The sequence below is a fragment of the Daphnia pulicaria genome, chromosome 6 (genome assembly GCF_021234035.1).
Source record: "Daphnia pulicaria isolate SC F1-1A chromosome 6, SC_F0-13Bv2, whole genome shotgun sequence".
In the NCBI taxonomy this organism is placed as follows: Eukaryota; Metazoa; Arthropoda; class Branchiopoda; order Diplostraca; family Daphniidae; genus Daphnia; species Daphnia pulicaria.
In genome coordinates this window covers 5,737,548-5,762,782 of record NC_060918.1, presented here as the reverse complement: position 1 = coordinate 5,762,782, position 25,235 = coordinate 5,737,548, and the positions used below count along the sequence as shown (strand labels likewise).

Genomic DNA, 25,235 nt, shown 5'->3' with positions numbered 1-25,235 from the left:
TGTTCTTGATCTTCAACTCTCTATCTACTCTAATTTACGGCATCTGTTGTTACACCTTTCAATTCTTCGTTATTAGCTACGTGTACCTCAGTGGAATCGACTATGAAATCGGTGGAAGATACATCTTTGAAACCGTAGTTGGTGCTGGTATGTGGAGAAGTGTCTTCAGTCAGCTCGACAGCAGAATTCACGTCTACGGGTCTTAATTAGTAGTGGGCTGAACATATCGTAATGAAATTAAAATTACTATAGGTTTGCATGAAAAAGAATTTGTCAAATACTAGTATTGAAAGCGCCAACATTTCTACGAACTGACAATTATTGTCTTGTTACATTGGCCATGACGTTCTTCACTGTTTTATTAACGGCATATCTCCTTGCTGATGGGCGGTTTGAACATTTTAAACAAGACTAAAAAACGCAAAAGATGAAAGACTTCAATGGTGCACCTGGAAATAAACAACCAAACAACCAACAACCTGGAAATAAACAACCAAGCAGCCTATAGGCATAGGCTGCTAAAATGTATTTTGATGGAACAACAATATTGGAGCATTATACAGCACAGCCCGGTTTTCAAGATAGAGGTTTTCATAACAATATAAGAAATCTGGGTTGAAACCAAAATTGGGACATGATACATCTGAGCACGGATTCCAAGTTTGAGATTTTCATAAACATATAAGAAAACCGGGTTGAAACCAATATTGGGACATGATACAGCTGAGCAAGGTTTCCAAGATTCAGATTTTCATAAACATATAAGAAAACTGGGTTGAAGCCAATATTGGGACGAGATACAGCTCAGCACGGTTCCCAAGATTCAGATTTTCATTAACATATAAAAAAACCGGGTCGAAACCAATATTGGGACGTCATCCAGTTGAGCACGGTTTCCAAGTTCAATATTTTATGGGAAACTGGGCTGAATCTAATGTCGGTACAAGCTCGTCCTTCAAACACACGGACTCCGATTTTTTAAAAGCGCGGAAAAAAGGATTAATCCCAATATTTCACCGAATACGTTTTAACCCCAAAATTCCATTGTTGCTAAGACGATGTCAGAGCAATCACATAACAATATCTTTTAATCAAGACTCGGATCCCCGTGACAAAACCAAGTTTGGCCAAATGAACCTCCGAGATCGTATGCTATCCGGGTGACCACTAAGACAGTATTCAACGACTTCTCGAAAAGATGCAGATGGAAAAGGGAGAAGATGTAAATCTATTCCCTGTTCTATTTCTTCAAGTTCTTCTTGAGTGTCTAAGTCTTGAACTGCAAATTGTTTCAATTCCGCTGCCAAGTCATCCATACTATCCATCAAAGATCCATCTATTTCAAGTTCTATGAAAACCTCCTCACTATCGGGTTTCTCAGCGGCTTCTGTTTGTGATGGCAATTGATTTTCTAATTGCAAAGGTGTAGTGTGAATATAAACTCACCTTTTATTGATTCGTTGGCCATTTTACCAGATTCCAAACCTGAAATTTGGTCAAAACCAGCAGCCACCATGTTTGAACCACCATCGGTCATAATTCGAGGCACCTAAAAACAAATAGAGATTTGAATTAATTTGTTTCAGTTCCCTTAAGTAAAATAGTTTATTTTCCTTAAACAAATGCCTTATTTGCAGGAATTTCCCAGTCTTGTAACAGTTTTTCATATTCAGCAAGAATAGCTTGACTTGTGTGTCTTCCATGCATCTTACGAATTCCCAAGAATACGACAAACTTTTCAAATTCGTCCGTGACAGAAGAAAAAAGGCATAACTAACTGGTAAGTCCGCCGTGCCAGATTCTGAAGCTTCACTATTGAAGGGGATTTTCGGGGGGCTTTCTTAAAGGACGAAAAAACATTGTTATAGTTGAATTCGATATCAGTATCAATTGGAGCATAAATCTTTTTGGTACAACTTTAGTAATTATCTCACTTATGTTTCCAATTGCTGGGTACGCTCCCTAGACAACTCTTGAACATCAGCAAGTTCCTTGGAAGTGCTGAGACCGTAACAAGCCTGTTCAAGAGAAGACAGAGAGAAATAAAATGGCGAGTAATGTGGACACGCAGTGATTGCAGAATTCGAAATATCGATTTAAGCAGATGCAGGTAGTAAGTCGTTTTTGTTACGCATAAAGTGGAAAGTGTGGAATTTTGAACTTGTGGTATTGTTAAAAAAACCAGTTGGTTCATGGAAAATACTTATTAAAAGATATTTTTAACTTTAAATAATCAACCAAAAGAGAAAATTAAAAGGTGACATAATCTCTTTAAAAATGGCCAGTTAGCCGCTGTAAATTTTCCATTAAATGATCACCAGCTCAAACATATCCTTGGTTCTATACCTATACATATACTTCTCTTATCTTCTATATCTATATCTTCTATACCTAACCTGTTTTCCAAACAAATCTGGTAGAAAACTTGGGTTGTCTTCTCTTTTATTCTGACAAAGTAGTGATTTTTAAAAATCAGAACAATAATTTAAAAAAAAAGACAAGAGAAGAACTATGAAGAAATTTTCGCAAGAAAAATGAACAATTAAAACGATGAAGATTTAGAAGGAAGCTAACAAAAACACATGTCAATGTTATTGTATCGTCCCATTGAATAATACGACTAAACGAACTTAAAATTTTTTTCTCAATTTGATGACCCACATACTGGTTTATCGGATACTCTCTCAGAGAGAATGTAAAAATCTGTAATGCATAATGCATCATTTTCGATTGATTTATGATTTTCAACACAATTTTTTTATTTAAAAATATCTACTGTGTAATCATGTGAAAGAAAAGGAAAAAACAGCAATAGGTAGAACAATAGATTGTTATTGAAGATTCAAGAAAATTATTTAAATATGAAGCCAAGTCAAAAAAGAACTTGAAGGAACTCGTGACTAAAGTAATTTTAAAATTGATGGAGATGTATAAAAGGGGCATCACAAGTTTTCTGTAGCTGGTGTATGTAATGATCTTACTCGAGCTGAAAAAATCTAAATTTTATGAGGCCGTGAAATACAAAACCTATTTCTAACAAATTATAAAGCCTTCCGTGGTTGATTCGTAAAAAAAAACTAAAAGAACGTAGCCCCATCAATGTGTTTTCCACGTGTTGTTTTTAATGTTTTCGTGTAACTGATAATGGCTACTGACAACGGTTCCAAGTTTTGGGGTGTTGTAATAAAAACAAGTTGCGGGGTAGATAAAACATTCTCAAAATGATTTAAATTAAATATTTAATTAAGATAGATCTCAAACATAGGAAAAAAATCCCTTTCAAAAATAAGTTGTAGGCAAAAAGACGCGTGTTGAACAAACAATTATGTTTTTTCAAAATTTTCGGACTTTGTACAATTTTTTTAAAATAAATAATGTTTGGGGATGTGAATATTTGAATCATCTATTATAACATATTAAAAGCCCGCTTCGAAACAAAAATATATCTGCAAAAAGAACCAGCACCCTAGGCGGAAGCACTAAAAAATGTATGCGTCGGCTCTAGCAAAGGAACGGTATTATTGCAAACGTTGGTTTCCATCCGAGTTTATATTTCCTGTGCAATCCCGCGATTCCTTTCGTACACAATTTCACTATCGCAGTGTACAGCGGCTTTATATTTTGAAGGCGCAACGGGTAAATTTCCATTTATACACTAATACGTGATTCAAGCATTCGAGGCAAATTCTAATGGCGAAGCGATCTGTATTTACTTGAATAATTTAACCGCAGTTAGTTACGTGAACAAAGGTGGCAGGACCAAATAGGTCGCTCTCACGTCTACTGCTAAAGATTTGGCGGCTTGGTGTGAATGCACAACACTTTAATAGAGGCAGTACATGTAGCTGCCGAGGTTAATGTTGTCGCCAATTGTAAATCCAGGGGCGGCCAGCGATGGGTGGATAGACCATTTAATTTTTTCCAAGATTCAGGAGCTTTGGGATATGAACACGAATTCATTTGTTGTTCCATGGAAAACCCAATTGCAGAATTTACTGTCAGGGAAATCGCAGCTCGAGGCAACGGCCGCCAATGAGTTTCACTTAGATGGGATTGCGTTAAACGTTACGCATTTCTGCCTTTTCATTAATTTAAAGAAGTCGAGGAGTGAGAAACCACAGGCAAAACGTGGTTTTCAGTGGTACTGGAACACGTTAGGCATATCCCCCTCCTACTGACACCACCGACGAGTCTCATTACGGCGGCACAAGGCACGCTTCACCCATTACTCCAGTCAGTTGCACTCTAACTTAACTTCTGGGGTCTCTCCGGGGATTATACAGTCTGCAAAGATTTGTTACGCCTGTTATTGAGCTTCACTTGGAAAGAAGCCATGCCAACCAAAACTTGCCATAAAACGACTACGAAGGAAACCTTAAAAAAATAATTAAAATGTTTTTTTGCTTTATTTCCTCTGTCAACAGATTGTTATTACTAATGCTGAAATTATATATGATAGGGTATCCTTTAATCACGTCTACATAGAAGGTTCAGTCTTAAAAAAAGTTGCAGTAAATGACGCAATGCAGGTGCATGTTAAAATAAGTCGTACTATTTTCAAATATGATTGCATATTTGCTCAACTTACCCCCCAACGAACGAATAGAAGGGCAGTTGATGGGTCACTTCAAGGAAGAAACAGAGCACTAGGATTCGGATTCATAATGGTACGAGACAACGGACGACGACGACGAAGGACACCATAAAAAATAATTACATTTTTTGTAGATCTATTTCCCCTGTCAACAGATTGTTATTACTGATGCTGAAATTCTGTACGATAGGATATCGTTTAATTACTTCACCATAGAGGGTACAGTCTTAAAAAAAGTTGCAGTAAATGAATGACCCAATGCAGTTGTAGGTTAATAAAAAAGGTGTATTATTTTCAAAAATGATTGTATATTTGCTCAATAGTCAGAAAGGAATAGTCGGTGTGATTGTTTGTCTTTCTATGGCCTAGGGACATCAAAGAGGGAGGGCGGCCAATGGTAAAGGGTGAAGCCCCGCCCTGATGTTCAACAAGGTTACCGAAAACGGAAATTTTGGTCCAAAATATCTGTTAAGCAAATTATATTGTGATACAAATTGAATACGAAAACACCCACTTCTTTTTAACATATGAACTAAATTAAGATTCTACTATTGTGTAAAAATAATAACCTGAAAATTTTACAGCCAAAGAAGATATAGATTTTAAAAGAGTGGATGATTTTCAAATTCCTGTTTTTCACGAAAGCACAATTTGCCATTTCTTGTTTACAGTCATCCGTGAAAGTTTCTTGAACAGGAAAAGGGCTCTCTATGTTTTAAGTTTAATTTGACGGAAGGGATACTATGGTGCCCACCGTAACCCCAGAATTTTACGCCTTTTTCTCTTTATCTCTACATTCTACTCTTCCTTTACCTAATTTCAAATTTTTCTTAACTGCTTATGCATTACAACATAAAACAAAACTTATATTCGTCAGTCAGTGAATCACATGAATGGATTTCAATAAAAGTAAGAAAAGGGGATGACAGGAGTAATAAAATGTTTTTGGTAAGAATTTCGCCACCGTGAAAGCATATCAGTCGCAATTCTACAAGTTCCTTTAAATTGGCTCTCTGTTTTGGGTTACTGAGGAATAGAAATCTATCCCCGACACAAGTCGAACTATCATAAACATTGTTGATGAGAGCTAATGAGCGTTAATTGGAACACAATTCGACAACAAGGGAAACATTGATGCGATTAAAACATGAAAGCGTGAGAACTTCCTATTTCTTTGAGAAGAGGATACAACCCACCAGTTAGAGTAACTTCACACACTTCATAATACAAATAATCGACTATCTCTAGCTCCCGAAGTCTTTCCAGAGAGAGAAGGCATAATAGATCGATGTCTGAAAAACCATTTACCCTGCAGAGTCTTATTTTTCTAATCAAAGGACACCAGCGGAGCACTAATTGAAATATACCACTATGATAAGGATAATTCAAAAAAATTGATAACATGCAAAGGGAATACCTGATAGGATTATTATGCAATTCTAAGGCTTTTTCGGTAATACCAGCTAATACTTTCATTCAATCATTATGAATTAATATTTTCATGGAAGGAAAGCTTGTCACGAATGAAGTTCTAATTCAATTAATTGCTTTGAGAAGCAATGAAAAAATTTCAAAAAATACGAAGAATATTCTAGATTATCTCACAAATAAGCCTGTCTAGTTTGTTTTTTTGTCATGTAACTTTAAATAAGAGATTTTTAGCAATTTACGAATACCCCCTGGTTTGGGGGGAATTGGCTTTGCAACACAGGGGACATTTGGCGTGTATAAACGCAGCCGTCAGAAAGATGTCTAATCGTAAGTGTTATTTTCGGTCAGTTTCTTTTTGTTTTAGAAATGGTTAGAACCTATATTAGAAAAACAGATAGAGGAAAAGTTAATTCTGCTCATATTTACAGTGCTGTAAAAAAGTTTTGATTGAAAAAAAAAAGCTCTTTGTCATGTTGGTATTGAAATGTCGATTCCTCGACGAAGCTTGACAAGATATTGCTCAAATGCGAAACAAATTGATGCTGATTTATCTACAGTTGTTGAAAATCCAAAATTTAGCAGCTCTATTGGAGGCTACAAACTAAAAACGGTAACTATTGCTGAACATATCGCTATGTCATTGCTTGTATACTTTTGATACTTTGTAGATTTTTTCTTCGAAGGAAGAAACTAAGTTGGTAGATTACCTAAAGAGAGCTTCTGATATATACTACGGGTTATCAACAACTGAATTGAGAAAGCGAGCGTACCAGTTTGCTGATAGTCTTCAAAAGAAAATACCATCATCTTGGAAAATGAAGAAGATTGCTGGTGTGGATTGGCTACATGGTTTCATGAAAAGACATTGGGACCTTTCCATCCGTCAACCTCAAGCAACGTCATTGAGCAGGGCCACAAGCTTCAATCCCCACAATGTTAATGCTTTCTTTGATAATGTTGATAAAGTTTTAAACAGGGGCCTTACCACAGACCGGTTTCACAACATGGATGAAAGTGGATTTACGACTGTTCAGCGTCCTATTGGCATCATCGCTCGCAAAGGACGTAAACAAATTGGTGCTCTAACTTCTGCAAAAAGAGGAACACTCGTAACAGTAGCTTTGGCTGTGTCATCTTTAGGAACAAGTATTCCTCCATTTTTTATATTCCCCAGGTAAATGAATCATTCTTTTGGGCACTTAATATTATACACTTCCTTATAGATAATAACATTCCTTTCTGTAGGGTGCACTTCAAGCAATCTTTCTTGAGAGGTGCTCCATTGGGTTCCAATGGATCGGCTAATCCGTCTGGGTGGATGACTGAGAATGACTTTGTTTTGTTTTTGACACATTTCATCAAACATGTCCGTCCTTCTACCGAACACGAAGTCGTTCTTTTCCTGGATAACCATTCTTCCCATTTGTCAATCAAAGCTCTGGATTTGGCGAAAGCAAATGGTATCATCTTGATAACTTTTCCACCCCATTGCTCGCACAAACTCCAACCACTTGATAGGAGTGTTTTTGGACCATTCAAATCTTACTTCAATACCATGGCAACTAACTGGATGCGGGAGCATCCAGGCGAGACCATGCAAATTCCCAATATTGCCGAGCTTGTCGGGTTAGCTTATCCCTTGGCAACCACACCTTCGAACATCCTCTCAGGGTTTAGAGTTTCTGGCCTTTCCCCTTTAAATCGCTTCATTTTCAACGACGATGCTGATTTTGCTCCTTCTTTCGTGACGGATCGACCAGTCGTTTGTGATCCTCCAAACCCTCCCTCAAACACAGAAAATGAAGAAATTGAATCCGTGTCACTTATTGTAGAAGAAGGAGAGCCTTTTTCCAATAGACAACGAACTTTTTAATGTTCAATTGGACAACACCCTGCATATTCTTCAAGACCTAGCGAATAAGCAGGTAGATTTATATTTGTTTGAGCCTTCTGTTATTCTACTGACAGATATGTAACGTTTTTGTTCAAATAGTTTCCAGAAAGCAGCCAGGCTTCACCCATTAACGTCCAGAAAAGTGATCGGCAGGTTGGTTTTTATTCACGCCTTCTGTTATTCTATTGACAGTCATGTAACGTTATTGTTCTAACAGATTCCGGAAAACAGCCAGGCTTCATCCATTAACGTCCAGAAAGAGAATCAGCCTACCGAAACCACCTTAGAAACTCTCAGGCCTCACCCTAAAGCTGGTGAAAGGAAGACAACGAGAGGTGGTGGGAAAAAAAGGAGATCATCCATTATCACCGACACTCCCGAAAAAGAACAACTGGCTGCAGAGAAGGCAGCATCTTTGGCCAAGAAAAGACCTATGAAGAAAATACTGCAAGAGAATCCGGAAACATCAAATAACGCTAAATCAACAGCAAAGAAAAACATTCCAGTGAAGAAAACAGCAGCCCGGAAATCGTCAGTTCAGAAACCCTCATTACCAAAAAACAACCCAGAACAACATAACCAAGAAAAACAAAAAAACCCAGCAGAAGAAGATGAGAGTCTTTGTCTTATATGTCAAGAGTCGTGGTTGGAAAGCCTTTCTGGGGAAAAGTGGGTCCAGTGCATCAATTGTAAAGGATGGAGCCATTCAAAATGCGTACGAGTAAATTATCGTCTTTGCGATGATAGTAATTAAATATTTTTTTACAAATTTATCTTTCGTTTTTATCTTTTATACATGTTAACTAAGACATCCATTACACTTTTTCATTGATTATCTATGTTTTAATTCGATTATTTTCTAATTAAATGAAGTTTTAGTTGGTAGTCAGAATGTATGGTTTTCCCATAACAAATACAGGGGCCGAGACACCCCGGCGGTGTGAGCAAGTGACCCCGTATCTGGGGCGGGTTTGCTCTCTTTTTTTTATCGTCAATAACCTAGTCTTAATTTATTTAGATTGGATTGAAAAAATCACCATTTAAAGCGGGAATTGTTTACTTTTTTTTTAAGATTTAGTGGATCTAAATACGTTGGAAAATAAGGGAATGGGAGCTAAGAGAAAAAAAGTGAGCCGGTCGCCCCACTTTCCCCTACATAGTCCTTGTGATCTATTTCCCCACCCGAGGTTGTCAACGCGACTGACACACTATTCCTGGATACAACGGTCTGTAATATTTTGCACTGTGAAACGTCTATTTCTTCGTTAACGAAAAAAAATGATTAAAATAACTGCCAAGAAAATAGGAGAAATGTGTACCTGAGATTATTACAAGAAGTTCAAATGGTTTTTAACCAAAAATCACCAGCTTCGGAGAATGAAATGTTCATTACTCGCAAATTTGGAAATTTGGCAAAGAAAATTAGAAAAGTAAAATGTGTTTTTCGTTTCCCTAATTTAAAATGGTTCTGATTATCATGGAAAAAAACATTAAGTTGTAAATTTGATATGTTCTGTAATGAAACAATGTAATAATAACTTCAAAAGTTTTAGATTTCAAGCACAAATTTATAATTTATAGTTACAGGGCATCTGGTTACAGCACTTTTTAAAAGACTGTAGGTCCCCATATAATTCCTTTGACTGAGATCCAATGTATCAAGTTGATGTGTCATAAGCTGTTCAAGAATGTCTCGCCTAAGTTCTTCATGGTAATCAGCCTCATATATTCCTGGATACTGTATTTTATTGCAATCAAGCATTCTTCTACAAAATTTCATTTCCATAGCTATTTTTCCAGCAACCATTTCTTAACTCCTGGTACATTTGCTTCATACCAATTAAAGTGTCAACTATTTTATGCACAAACCTAATTGAATTTTATTCTTCTTCCTAAACAAATATTTTGAAGTTCTAAAGACAAGGCACCAATTTTCTACTCATGGATACCCAATCCTCAAAAATTTTCAATTTGCTATAAGGTGGTACAAAATTGGAAATTTCGGTATTGTTTTATCATCTTCCACAACTGGCATTCAAATCACCAAACAGTACAGTTAGGACTCTCTCACCACTACTCGCATTTCACTGCTGTTAATGTTCACTCTATGATTTAGAGGACACTCCAAAACAGGTTCCTGCCTAAACATACATAAAAGATTAAATCAATCTTCTCGTCAGTCCATTAACTTCAACCATTAACAATTTTGTCTACAACAATGGCTTTAATTTTCACTGCTAAAAAGGTACTCATAAAATATATATGAACCCTTATTACATGGTATGAAGGGAATGATATTGATTTTTAAAGTTGAACGGTTCATTAAGAATCCTAAAATTTACATCTTTCTTTTCACTTGTGTTGCAAAAGCCAGTATCCATAATGAAAGTTGAAACATATTGTAAACCGATCTAAAAAAAATAAAAGTTGGATAGTTATTAACCGTGTGTATAATGCAAACTTAATTTAAAATAATTTCTTGTCAGTGAGGTCAGCCCGCTACAAGCTTTTTACAATTTGAAGAATGTGAAGGTGGAAAATATATTTCTTCTTTTTCGACTGTTTATTGAGATTCAAGGCAATCACATGAAAGTTACCTGAAGTCTATGGGGTACCAAACGAGCATTTTTTTTTTCTAAAAATTGATTCATAATTTGAAATCGAAAATCAATTTGAAAAACGCTTTGCAAATTAAAAACGAAGTTAAAAAGTTCCAAAATCAAAAATTTTTGAAAGTGAACTCAAAAATTAAAAATGGAAACCAAATCCAAATTAAAAAGCAACATGATTACTTTAAATAGAAAATAATATTCGTAACAAATTTTAAATTTAAAAATGTAATTTAATTTTACTCGAAAATCAAAATCAATTATTAAATTGAATTCAAAAATCAAAAAGTTGTTGCATTTGAACTTAAAAGTTGAAAACCAAATATGAATACTGAACAGAAAATTAGCTATTACTCAGCTCGGCAGGATGGTGGCGCCAAGAGGCGACGTCTTGTGATATCTAGAATAGAAAATCGTCAAATTGTAGCATATGCGGAATGTATGGCATGATTTTACTAATGAAAGACATATATCAAGGTATGGTGATATTTGTAAATATTTGTAAATAATGGTTTAGATAACGGAACAGGGCTCAAAATACAGAAATTAAAACAACTGGTAGGCTACGTGCTAACGTGCATAAATAGAAAATCGGCCAACTCCGAAGTCCATTAATTCAAGTTAAATCAAGAGTCAAAACTGTCCTTAAAAATAATTATAGGTTTTTTTGATTGATAGCTTACCTGAAGATGAGAAGTAGAAAATAAAAAAATATATATATAGGCTATATTTCAACCCATTTTGTAAAGCCCTTCTGACCAGCCTTTGCCTGCCTTTGCTGCCTTTATTTTATTTTTTTATTTTATTCAATTTCTATAGCGCACTTTACAACACAATGATCAAATGACGCTTGCCTTTCTAGCGAAAGCTCACTGAATATGCGCCATATAGGCTCTACGGATCAGGTGTCTAGACTAATGTCTTCATTCCCCAGTCTGTCTCATATGTGACGTATGAGACATCTGATATGTCCTGCATGATATTCCCAGCACGTCCAACATTGTCTCGTGTATCCGGGCGTGTCTCATATAAAACATAAGCGACGCCTCCTAAATTTGATATAAACCGACTATAGAAAATCTGAAAAATTTGCGCAGAATGTTTTTGGATCTCTTCACCGTCATGTTCGACATGTCTCGCGTTGTATACTGTATACACATGATTGGGTATAAACGACAGAAAAATGAAAAAAAAAATTCAAGGGAACGTGCATCTATTTAAATAATAACGAAAGAGGTAGGCCGAATGAAAAACATTCTGCTCAAAATTTTCATATTTTCCAGTCGTGGGAGTGGGAAACTCTTGCTGAATCAAACAGGGGTTTCCCACTCTTGCTTCCGTGGTTCAGGAATCCGACGGGACAAATTTGGGAAAAGGGGAAATAAAAGGCGTAAACGATTTTCTTTGTCGGATTGTGTTTTCCTGTTCTTCTTATCCTCTGAGTTGTAACTTTTAAGTCGAAGGTGTTTTTCACTTTTGTTTTATTTTGATGAAGGTTGTTGGAATTCGTCTGTTTTATTAGACCAACTTGATCTTCTTTCAGGTTTTCTGCTGGTTCCCCATCATTTGGTCGTTTTCTTCACCATTGTGGCACGAATACAGATAGGGCTGCTGGTAGTGGTCGCCCACTCGACTGTAGTTCGACGAAAGATGGTTAGGCTATCTAAAAAAGTGAGAGATGGAGACTACTTGAAATGCAATATATCAAGAAGAAGTTCCCCGCAGATTTTTATAGCAATGCTGCACTTTACTGTAAAACCTTATTTAGATTAATTGTTTTTGTCTATAAACAACAATTATGTAATATAAACAAAACTGCATCTATATGCGGTTCCTGTTGGACTATTTCAAGATTCTTTTAGTATATAGATATAGACCTAGCACTTATCGGGCATTTTCAATTGCAGCAGTCGATCCTTTACTTGATTCCTTACCATTAATACAGGGGACATATAGGCGCATCCGCACAACATAACCATTTCTTAGTTTCTCTCTCTCTCTTTATTCTTTAATTTAATCCGCTAGGCCAGTGGTTATATTTCTCGTTTCAGTCAAACCCATCATTTACGATTTTCAGAAGGACTCGACTTTATATTATTCCTTTGTGACTGCTGATGCATAACCTCCAGCTCACACAGGTCTTGGAGATCATCTTTTAAAAAAAAGTTCCATGGAAGCTTTCCCTTATTCACTACAATAAAGCAGTCTGTGGATACACAAAGAACTTGTACAGAAAAACAGGCTCATCAAAACACCAAAACGAAAAAATACTCGAAAAATTCCATCACCAATTCAATTTCATGAATATGAATTCTTTATAACGATGAATATTCAGCCCTAAAAAAAAATCTTTTGCCAGCTATAGCTCTTCATCTTTCCCAGTTCATGTCCGAAAAAACAACACAAGCTTATTTCGTTTCTCTTTTACCGATTTCAGTGACACAGCGTGGAAATTTAGGAGCGGTTTGCCAATTTCATGCAGACCATTTTTATGTCATCCTTGCCCTTGCTTCTGGCGAAGGTTTCATATAATTATTAGTCGTCTTATTGCAAATTATTGAAGTTATATAATACAAACCCGTTGTGATGATGAGTCACAAGAGTCAAACACGAGAGGTGCGGTTAAAGGTGTATTGAGAGTCAAGAACAACCAAGACAACTGTAACACGATTACAAGCACAAGCGAGTGACCGTACAATCGAGACCTCAAATAGATCGAATGTCCGATTTATATACGGGATGATGAGCGATGGCTTGTCTGATGGTAGCCATGCCTGTTAAAGTAATTAAGACGGTGCGTATGGTAAACGCATCAACAAGTGTGAGAACTTGTCAATGGCTTTGCCATATGCTGTGAATTAACATTACACTCCTCCCCTGCTTGGAGATGTTCCAAACTGGGAAGGGGCGTGATCTTCTAACATTGGCAAAGCACAGCATCACTACATGTAAGATTAAAAGCACAACATTGCTACATATAAGGTCACTAAAACAGGCAAGAATGGTAAAAATCACTAAACAGGCAAGAGTGGCAAAAATCTGCATAAAGGTAAATGGTCAATGCTACTGGTGATTATTGTTATGTTTTTCTCCCCTTTTTTTTTTTTTTTAAAGTTTGTAATCAACGATCGTCTCCATATCGACGGTTGAGGCTGCGGAGAGCGGAAAAATACCGCTGTTTCAGTTCCTCCTGGTCGATTATGAATTGTTTGATTAAATTCAGTTGTTCCAGCGCAAGGGCCGGATTGTTCTCGGGCGTCGGACGAGTGTTAGTCTGGGAAGCTGCTGGGCCGGCAGGGGCGGCAGGCTGTTGCTCCGGCGTCTGGACGGTGGTGGAAACGGGTCGTGGAGCCTGCGGTCTTATGGAGGGGACCACTGCTATGACCTGTCGAGTCCTATTTTTCGAAATCGGAACCGGGGAAGGTTCATCGTCGTCGTCTGATGAATAGGGGGGAGGCGACAATACAACGCGGTTGTATTTAAATTTAGAAGAGCGTGCTGTAGACGGCCGCTTAACGCCCCGTGTTTTCTGGTCGTCAGGAGAAGTGTACGAAGTCGATGTCCCAGGTTCCGGCTCCGGATCGTTCGATGGAGACGGTGAAGTTTGTAAGTCATCAGACGGATAACTCCGGTATTCGGTCCTAGGAAGAGGCCATTCAATTACTCGGCCAACTACTGGTGGCGTAGTGAGTTCCACTTCGTCGTGGATGAAGTTAGGTCCAAGAAGAAGTCGACCACGTCCGGCCATGATGAATAGGATAAAATATGCGGTAGCGAAGTGAAGAAAGAAAAGATTTTACAGCGATATTTATAGTAGATAGTCGAAGAAGATCGCAAGAGAGAAGTTGGGGTGGTAACTAACTTAAAGAAGGTGCAGACAAGATGAATCTATATATTTTTTTTTTTTTAATGACGTCAAAGTCATTAGTCACTGTCAAAGACAGTAGCTAAGTCGAAGAGTAAAGTAGCTAAGATGAATAAATTCTTTTTCGTGCTTGCTTCAGTTGCTGGGCCTGGGAGTAAAAACGTCGATATAGTTCACGGCTGTCGTGGTTGTATTGGTTAATGAGGTCCTTCCTGTTTTGCTGATACTCCTCCTCGCTTCGGAGAAGAATTGGGGGAGCGTACATCTGCTCAGCTTCCCCGCTGCATTCGTTGTTGGGGAGTCCTGGTGGAAGGGGGGAAACTGCTTTCTCGTCCGAGGCGAAGTTTAGTGGTAGATCAGGGTTCGGCTCCGTCGATCCGCTATCGATTGAACTTACGTCATCGTAGTAAAAGTCGTCGCTGTGTAGTGGATCTTCGTCTTCCGGATCCGCTTCGTGAAGTGTTATTAGTGAATCTGCTTCAAGGTCGATTTGTTCTTTGTTGTTAATAAATCTCCTTTCTGTTTGAAACACTACAGTTTCGCTGCTGCTGCTAATTACTTCCGCTGGTATTTTCCTTACTCTTGCTTCTATGTCCAGGAGTACCACGGTCTTTTCTTTTCTATCAGCTACTAACGCGAACGTTCTCTTTAGCACTTTTGCGTTGGCGTCCATGTAAGCTGCTTGGGTAAAATCGATTCATTAGTGATGCTATGTCAAGGCAATGACTAAAAAGTTGGTAACTACGATTTATTGGCTAATTAGCATCTTTCTTTATTTTTTTTATTATTATTATTTTTTTTTTTTTTTAAAGCATTAAATGTTACTGGCTTTTTTTTTTTTAGGTTTTTCTTTTTTTTTTTTTTTGTTTGTAAACAACTATTAGCTGCTACTGGTGATTACTACAGCGCTCTGCTACCATTGTCTCTTTTTATTATAATTTTTTTTTTCAATTTCTTTATTCCAATTCGTTTAGATCGTCGTCATCTTCATTCTCGGAAGGCGTTATTTTGTTGTCGGCAATAATGTTTTTCTCGATGTCGCTGTCTGATTCGCTTGTTATCAAAGAATAGTCCCGTCGGTATCCAGGTGGTGGGGGTAGTTTTGATTTCGCTTTGTCTATTAGGCGTTTAAAATTTCGTAATTTGAGACTTGGTGCACCGTCGTCTAGGCGTGACATTTCGGTTCTTGTAGGGTAGATGTTCTCGTTGACCTTTCGTGGCGGAATAGGGATGTGCTTAATTGGCGGTATTTCTTCCAAGTCTGGCATATCCTCGTAGTTTCCTTTTTGGGAGGTCTCGTCCGACATTATGTTCATGGCTGCTATCGCTTTCTCGATTCTGTCAGAATTATTGTAATAAAATCTAGTGTCGAGTGTTTTATAGGCCTTTTTCCTATTTTCATGATTGTAGAGGCGTAAATATTGATAGACGGCATTCCTGCCATCTTTTTCTGCGGCCATGATTGGAGTTTCGTGGTTACGATTTCCAAGTTCCAGGCGGGCTCCGTGAGAAATCAATACCCTTAACGTAGGTATATCGTTCACGAAGTGCGCGGGCGTGTTTCCGTTATTGTCCTGTAGATTTACGTGTGCTCCGTGGTATAGTAGGATGTCGGCAATTTCATGGCGGTTTTTTTCCACTGCTAGATGGATATAAGAAAGAGATTTATGCACTTTTGTGTTGACAATGTGCTGGAATCTGTCTAGCTTTACTAGAGCCCTTATGGTTCCCTTGGTGGTATAATAATACTACTCGTCATTTTTAACTCATACAGTTACTGTAGGCTAATATCTGTGTCTGACTGCGAACAAAATTATTACGTTCCTTTGGTTTGTTCGTTCAACTTATAAAAAACTTGCCGCTTTTTAAATGATTATTTTTAGAAAAAGAATCTTTACAAGAATATTACTGTTCGCTGACAAAAAATTATTGTTGTCTTGAACTTGAGTTGTTTCTTTTATACATGCCTGTGCTAAACGCGCTTGAAGCATACGGTGGGAACCACGCCTTCAACCAGAAAGTGCAAACTGGAATTATTCATACGTAGCGCAAATCACCGCTAATATAAAAGGGGTGGTTGATAAACGACTAGTTCAGGAGGCAGAAGCAGGTACCGCTATATTCTTGTTCACAATAGACTTTTCCTGTTACGATCACGATACGGTGCCACTGTTTGTGATGTATATAAACTAACATATAAGAAATTCTCGGAACAATAAGTATTAGCTACTAATATACAAAAAAAAAACTGCAGAAAATGGCAGACAATAATGGCCAAAACTTTCTGTTTACTGGTAAGTATTTGAAATGTTATGAACTAAGGAAGGGTAATTTCGGTTATCAAGGAATCTGGAATGAAACATATCCGAAAGAAGTGTAAGAAATAAGACTGAAAAATTGGATTGCCGTGACGATTGGAAAAAGATTGTGTAACAGAAACATCAATCGAAGACAAGCCACTTAAATATTCTTCAAATTGTTGGTTACGAAAGCAAAGCCAGGAGCAAAGCTAAATGGAGGTATTATTTTGGAGCTTAAGTAAACTGTAACCTAATGTCAACATAACATAAAAATTAACAAACTTGGTGTTCAAGCGCAGATACTTCGTACTTGAACCGTATTCTGCAACATTGTTTCACTATATTTGTAGGCAGTACTAGAGACTTCCATTACCAGCTAAAATTGTGGTTTTATATCAAATTACCAGTGCTATGCACCATCTCCATGACAAAGGAATTGTACAGGGAGATTTTAACCGACTTACAATTCTTATTGTATCTCAACCAGTAGCTTTTAGGCCTAAGGGTCTCTGCTAGGATTAAAGTATGTGAAAGACTAAGTAAAAATAACAACATATCAGCGGGATACGGTGAAAACGAAGAGGAAAACCAACGGTTGAAAAATATAGAAATTTGCAACGAAAGAAAATGCTGGAAAAGAGCTGAGTCGTTGAACGTTCAGTAATATTATTTCCCGATAAAAAAGAACTTCCTGTGCTACCAAAAAAAATCTATGTCTCTTCTAGATGGCCAACGGGTTGGACTACATCCATTCGCGTAATTTGGTCCATCGGGACATTAAACCCGACAACATACTTATTTCATGAACAAAACCGGTCCAATTAAAATTTGCCGGCTTGGGACTAAGTAGATAGCCTCGAAAATTTTTCACAAAATCCGACAACGGTAAAAAGAGGGAATCCGAAATGGATGCCCCTAAAAGAATATTGGTAAAACGAAAATCCCAAAAAGAGCCATTAAGCCAACTCCCACACGGCAATGTGGAGAGTGAAAAATTAACTTCAATGCAAGCTGTTAACAGTAAAAATTAAAAATTCTCCCTAACAGAATTATTCAGCTACACACGATTTAAAAAAATTTAAAGGGAAATTCGAGGAGAAAACGAATTGCGCAGCCCGTTTCATCCCAAATCAGAAAGTTCTTGCTTATAGTGATTCCGAAAAATTTAATAGCTTTTTTAAGGTTATAACACACCCCGATCTCGTTGCACAAGATGAAGTTCAAAAAATTCGATAAAAATGGGACACCCTAGTGTACCAATACTAAAAAGTTGCCAGATTTCGGAAACTGCACCTAAGGACCAGCATTGCCGGTTCTAGAAAGGAAGCAAAAAACTATTGTCTTGATTCGGGTCCCTTGGACCACTTCCCTCTTTCATTTTGAATTCCTTTTTTCTCCAATTGGAAAAAGGAATCGCCCATTCGCCGCATAGAAGAAAGCGAGAATAAGCGAGAAATAGTTAATATTATTCATAAAATTAAAGTTCACGTTTTCAAATTACTCCAAAATGTTGCTAAGTACCATATTTCCAGTTTTATGATTTTACCTCTTTAACATTGTTGCCAATGAAAAATGCCCTTCGAAGAAATTTGTTTCCAAATAGCGAACCAAACATTTTTGAATAATTTCAAAACGTGAACTTTAATTTTATGAATAATATTAACTATTTCATCGTGTATACAATTTAATTTACCGGGTTTTTCAGTTGGAATAACGAATAAACATTTTTGGGGGTTTTCCCGTTTACGAGCGTATAGTGTCATCGAGTTAGGTTTTTCAGTCACCTTTCAATGAGCTCTGATGTTGTTCAAATTTTGAACATAAGCTGTTCTTATAATCCTCATTTCCCTGTCTAAAGCCCGAAGTGTAATTATAATTCGTTAAATTTAAATAAATTAAATAGTGCAAAAAACGGTACAAAAAAATCATTTTTGTAGTCGGGGCAAATTTAATTTTTTTTTAGAAAAAAAATTAGCTTTTTTTTAAGGTCATATCACACCCCGATCTCGTTGCACAAGATGAAATTCCCAAAATTCGATAAAAATGGGACACCCTAGAGTACACTGGCGTCTTCACTCTTATAACAAGTCGATGTTCCCCGTTCATCTCTTCCTCCGTGGCCAGAGTCAATCTGTTTGACAACTTTTTCCTGTTGCCTTCTTTGAAGCTGCAATTCTTTCTCCAGTTCTGATATAGCAACATTGGTAAACCAATGCCGGCAGAACATCGTTTGCCGATATTGTGTCAAAACACGGAATCAATACTGGCATTTCATAAATGGAGAGAGAATGAAACATCAAGTTGGAATTGGACCTAACCGTTGTGCGAAACCGACATGTAGCCAGTGTCAAATTCTGGATCGGCAACAACATTGTGCCAACGTAAAATATTTTACATTTCACCTTTATGTTAAGGTACTAGCTACATCGACAAACCGATACCTTACCTTTATAAGGGAATAATGTCAGCAATTCTTTATTATCACTACATTGGCAAGCCTCTATTTGACAACGATAGGAAATTTGAATCGCTTTTCGTATTTGGTGCAGATATTGTCTTGCCAATGTGGTACCTTTATGTATAGGTTAAATATTAAATTATTTACGTTGGCTCAATGTTGTTTTGTCTTATTTCATCCCTATATTGGTATGCTACCACCCATTATTTATTGATGTTATTACTATTAAAAACATAATGGAAATTTCATATGGAAAAACGTGTGTAATATATTACTACATTCAGACAATATTTTGATAAAGCAACCATTATATATCCACACTTTATCAAGTCATTTGTCGCCGTTGTAATCGCTTTCGGCCCTGCTACCACTGTTATTAGCATTTGCTTGCTTATTTTTCAGTATATGCTTCTTAAGAATGGCTCCTTTCAACGCCGCATGTTGTTTTCGGATAACTACCCCACCATTTTCGTCAGCCGAGTAAGTAAAAGTCAGCCCTAAGCGTTATAGTATTTCCTTTCTTGTCGGTGCATTCAATTTCTCCCTCGTGTCTTATCAAATCTGAAAGGGAAAATGATAAGGAAAATAAGTTTACAGTGATTCGCATGAGATTCTACAAATAATAATGAAACAAGTTATGGTACATCTCTTACTAACCACGAACTTAAAAAGTGTCACATGTTTTTTTAAAACAAGCTTGCCTCTTGTCGACTTCAAGACAACATATCTCATGCGTAGCTTCTTGTCCATCAGACCTCTCAGAATCGTCTTCACAATCTCTTTTAGATCCTTACCACCAAATAATGGAGATAGAGCATTTTGCGTATGATGTTTAACGGCTTTGTTGCCTTTCTCCAGTTCGGTGTTTAATGTAATTACGTCTTCTGGCGTTCTAAGTGGCAACTTCAGCCCAAGCTCGTCCATGGGGGCACTTGCACTAGCAAGGCCATTCCATTCTGCGTTTCTTGCTTGTAGTAGACGCTCCTACTCTCTAAAGAAGCGTTTGCACGATTAGCTTCAGTTCAAGATTCTCTTGTTTCAGTTGAAGGAGGAGGCGAGCGACAGACACCGTCGCAGTCAACCCGTCCCTTGCCGCAATGGCTTCTAAAAAAAAGACATGCTAGACAAAAAAACCAAAGACCATGACAGATGAAAATTTAAAAAGGTGTACCTGTCAGATCTGCTTCTGATATCGTATATACTATTTCAGCCTCAACATTATCTGGTACAAGCTGTTGCCAAGGGATCAAACCCATTTACAGTTTCATCATTCTCTTCTGCAGTTCAATCACTAGAATCCACCCTTTGCTTCTCGCCACTGCCATCTCTTTGGTCATCGTCTTGGTAATTTTTCTGTGAGGCATTGTCCACTCCATCCTGTTCTTCTATATCTTCTTCTGCTAACACACCTTCCACTTTCGACTTTTTTTTGCCTTTCCAGCCTCATCTTCTGTGTCATCTGATTCACTTGGTGAACTAGCTTGGCTATCCTCATCACTGCTTGGTTCAGGAGTTGGAGGCCCAGACTTAGGTTCTAAGACAAAACAGATAAAATTATTTGCAATGAACTATATACCTAATCTTTCCAGATACTGCTGTGCTGTTTGCTTTTCGTTGAAGGATTCTTTGTAACCTTAAGCGTTTCATCTTTTAGAACTATATTTTTGGGGTTAACTAAAACCAAATTTTATAAAAGAACATTATTAACACCGAATTTTCTTGAAACTTATAATGCAATATACGCTCAATATACAGTAGATAAATCAGGTTTTTCACTACACTTGTGTCTTCACGACACTTTCTTGAGGTTTTCTGCTTCGAAGATGATGAAGATTCTACATACTGAGCAGCTGGAAGATTCCGCCTTTTCCTGTGGGCGGCTAAAGTTGAGGTTGAGGGTTGGGAACTCATCGTTATGCAGAACTAATATTTGAACAATCAAGTGATGTTGAGCCGATGATTGATAGCTGACGCAACACGTAGGTTAATGTTTTGCATTGGTCAGCCTCACAAATACACCATCGCCAAATCAAATACACATTGATAGACCAATGTTCCACAATCAATGACTTTTTCAACTTATCTCAGTAGTTAAGTGACTAGATTCGGCAACAGCATTTCAGAATTTTAGAATAAATTTTACCGAATTTCCAGCAGAAGAACAAAGAAAAAAAAGTCTATGAAACTTGATCCAAAATTATAGTAAAAAATAGAATTTAGTTTATAGGAGAAAACATGGAAATGCCTACAAACAATTTACTATAACAATACTGTAATTTGTCGGCAAACCAATATGCTAGCAATAATGAATTCGGACTAATTTCAATAGTAACAGACAGACTGAATCAGCATAGAACCAATCTCAGAAATTTATTCGTTTTCATCCCGCTGCATGCACTGCATTGCAAGTCTTTTTTCGGCAAATTGTGATTCTACCAACATATATTTGGTATTTGGAAATCTATGTTAAAACGCCAAGCCAAATACAGCCTATTGATAAACTTGGCAAATCGTACAGAAATTCACCAAGTTCTCTATCGGCAAACCAAAAACCCACCATCAATGACTGTTGCACTCTTTCAGTAATGAATCAAAGAAACTGGAAAAGCCCAACACCAAGCATAGAAAGTCATCCGCATAATAGGTCTTATGTTGGCAAAGTAAGATTCTACCGACATTGAGTTACTTTTTCAACTGTCTCTCTGTGAAGTTGTCGGTGAAGCTGTTTGAATACGCCTACCGTTAATTACAATCTTTATCTAGTATAACATAGACAGGTTTTCACAACATCCAACACTTATTACCTTGTTGATAATAGTAGTTCATAATTTTTCGTTGGATGACGTAACGATTATTGACCGCACATTTGTAATGTTGAGATTAAAGCCTTATCCATATCTGATGAGCTGTTTTGCATCCAACCAGAGTGTTTTGGAGTTTCGGCTCAATTGTAGTAAGTAGAATCCATCTGGCTAGCACATCTTTCTTTTTCCCGTCTTTGATTGCTTCCTCGTTGAGGACTGGACCAGCTGCAGGCACTGGTGTTGCTTGTACTTCGATTGGTGCTGCAACTTGTAAGATTTCTCGCATCTGTATTAGAGACATGTGCTTTAGAGATTTATTTCTTGAAAGTTTTGTTAAGGATTAGTTCCTTTTGTAAGAAGCATGTGCTCGAGCGTTCTTTTAAGGCATACTCTTGAGCATTCATTGTTAAACATGTGTTTACTATAACATCAGGCAAGTCTACAATTGTCGTGAGCTTCACTTAAATGAGAAAAAGATATGTACCTCTGGTGGCATGGAGTATGTTCCATCAACTAAAGAGCAAACATCATTCTCTTCGAGTGCTACATCAAGCCCAAGCTTCCAAAGAGGCAGGTTGGTTCCGTCAAATGGAATGACATGATCAAGGCTGCTCTTTGAGTACATTTTTCTTCGAACGACATTCAAAATTTGACCCCTGCTTCTCACAAACCCGAGTACAGAAACAAAAACAACAACAAAACCTCACCACAGAGACAGTTCGTACACTTCATACACACTACTTAATACAAAATTTACACTGCTTCGTAAACTGTAACCGGTGGCACCAAAAATGAAAAAAAAACTACCCTAACTGACTAACCTATGAAAACAAATCCTTTCTAAATTTCAATTTGATTCAATTCAATAAGATGGGTAGCCGGTAGTGAGTAGTGAGACTTTCAAATCCACGTCTTCTTTTCCGAATGGCGTTCAATTTGTTCTTATTTTTGAATTGTGTGAAATTTTGCACGCAAATATTGGTTCAAATAGTTACCGTTTTCCTTATTAAGCTTTCTTATGGCGTCTGCGTTTAAGGCCGAAATGCGAATTCCCCTGATATTTTTTTAAATTCCCGTCAGAAATAAATAAAAAAAAAGTTTTTTTCGATTCAGTTTTTAATTCTGAATCGAATTACTTACGTTATCAATGGTGCAATCGAAATTTATTACAATATTTTGATTTGAAAAATCAAAACATAGAGCTGTACATGTTGTTAACAAAGCTTGCTAGATGTCCCCCTTTCTCTTCCACTTCAAAGAACCCCACGCTGAGAGATTTAAAACACCAGTTGATGATATAATAAACGTGAATGTGTTAATATAACAATTACCAGACATTCTCAATTTGGCTTTGTGTCTTTTGAGATCGTTTATATTTTATTAATTCATCTTTGCTGTTCATCAGTGTTGTTAAAAAAAAAATGAATTTACAAATGTTTACAATCTAGATAGGAAGCTATCGTGAGGGATCATTCTGAAATGATGTTCAAGTGGTGACATGAAATATAAAAAAGTGTTGTTAGCAACTCACCATATACTTACTATGTAATTGCCAACCATTTTGAGAGACCAAAATCACTTTTAACTTTCAATCGAATGTTGTTGAATACTTGTTGACGTTTGATATTTGAAATATTTTTTGTGTAGGGGATAATTTGGATTCAACCTTTTTCATTCTGTAGTCATGATGTATTTGTTGGGTCATCTTGCCCATGTCACAGAAATCATCTCGTTATCGAAAATCAAACCTTTTTCAAAATTATGTATTTTTTATTTCTCTTTTTTCCCTTTCCCAATTGTAATTTATTCACGTTGCCGGCAATTGGTCTAAGAAGAAAAAAGGTCATGAATTTCATTGTAACTGTTTCTAAACTAGACTAGCTAGGACTGTAAATTCAATTTTAACGCACAGTCATTTTGTTCCCATAAACTGGACGACTCTGACTCTTCGTACTGTTCTAACCACTTGAGTTAGTCAAAACGAAATGTTATCATTATCACGAAATGTACAACGCAATAAACAATGTTACGCAATAAATCAAGTGAAAATTACTTGGATCATTAAAAAGATTCTTATCAATGTCACCTAACTCACATAAACGAAAACAAGTTTTTTGTATGTATTACGCTAACCTCATTCACTATGGATTCAGTAATTGAGAATGCAGAACCATATAATGGATAATTGATGTCGAATTTCGTAATCATCAAGGCCCTCTTTTGTTTTCTACTTTCTTTAACAAGAATAAATTTTCTGTTTTAAAGCTGGGCAAATCCTTGACACTACTTATTTTTTCAAAGACGGAATTTATCAATTTGAGTTGCTCAACTAACCAAAAGTTTTTAATATTCGTCTCGAAAGCTGGGTTAAATTGGAAAGGGAAATCATCGTTCTTATGTTTGTTGGACAGGTTAGAATCTTCGAGGGAGAACAAAGCTGAATTTGCCACTCTCAACTTCGGCAAAGATGAGATTTTAATTTTGGAACTGGGGCAGTATTTTGGTATTAATGGGTTCCCAGCCCCTTCAAACCCAAAGTGGAAACAGACAGAAAGAAAAAAATCGTAAAAGAGAGAAAAAAGAGAGTTAGAACCAAAAAAGTGATCTTCGACACTGGCTGTCTAACGACACAGTGGAAGGACAGCGAAAACTCACTCACGAGCGTTGCTGGAGACCTACCACTTTTTACAGTTGTGGCTTACACCACCCCATTCGGCGTGGAGTTTGTACTGCACACTTTCGGCTATAAAAGACCAATCGAACCTGCAGAACAGGGCCAATTATTGACAAATAATCCTACCAATTGGAGAAAATCAATAGAATAAAATTAAGAAATAGCTACTTATTCCCCCAAAATGGTTAGGGAGCCCGATCCAGTTTTGAAACATGTTCGTTTTGACGTTACCATCAATCAAAGTAAATTCTGTCTTCTTGGATCTTGCCTAAGTAAATCAACAATTTTCAAGGGTAGTCATGTAACTTTCCATTTTTTTAACGATTAAATTATTTAAACGATTTCATCAAGAAGAATATGAATTTGTAGTGCAGGAAAAGAAAGGTGTTTCTTTGTTGCGTCAGGATCCTACATCATCTAGGCCACCTAGGAAAAAAATTGACCATTCCGTTACCAACAAATTATTGTTGTTGTGTTAGTCTGTTACATAAATTGGGCATCCATTCAGATAGATGGTAAAGGTTTAAGGATGATTTAAATCCCCTTTTTGAGGGTTTCGGTGGTTCTTTGAATATTAGTGCTGAAAACATTGTTCCAAAAATGAAT

General features: G+C 37.0%; 1 protein-coding gene across 1 annotated transcript; it reads left to right on the top strand.

Moving 5' to 3' along the window:
* Positions 1-6,509: 6,509 nt before the first annotated feature.
* On the top strand, positions 6,510-8,673 carry LOC124342032. The gene is made up of 5 exons (XM_046795003.1): positions 6,510-6,635; positions 6,694-7,199; positions 7,271-7,853; positions 8,019-8,072; positions 8,137-8,673. Exons 1-5 carry the CDS (start codon positions 6,510-6,512, stop codon positions 8,671-8,673), a joined length of 1,806 nt encoding a protein of 601 aa, XP_046650959.1.
* The last annotated feature ends 16,562 nt before the right edge of the window (positions 8,674-25,235 follow it).

Excerpts from the sequence above, each read along its gene's own strand:
- LOC124342032 (XM_046795003.1), top strand. The coding sequence starts at position 6,510 with ATGTCGATTCCTCGACGAAGCTTGACAAGATATTGCTCAAATGCGAAA. Across the intron at positions 7,854-8,018 it reads TTGAATCCGTGTCACTTATT|TTTCCAGAAAGCAGCCAGGC; the intron begins GTAGAAGAAGGA and ends TTGTTCAAATAG. Across the intron at positions 8,073-8,136 it reads TCCAGAAAAGTGATCGGCAG|ATTCCGGAAAACAGCCAGGC; the intron begins GTTGGTTTTTAT and ends TTGTTCTAACAG.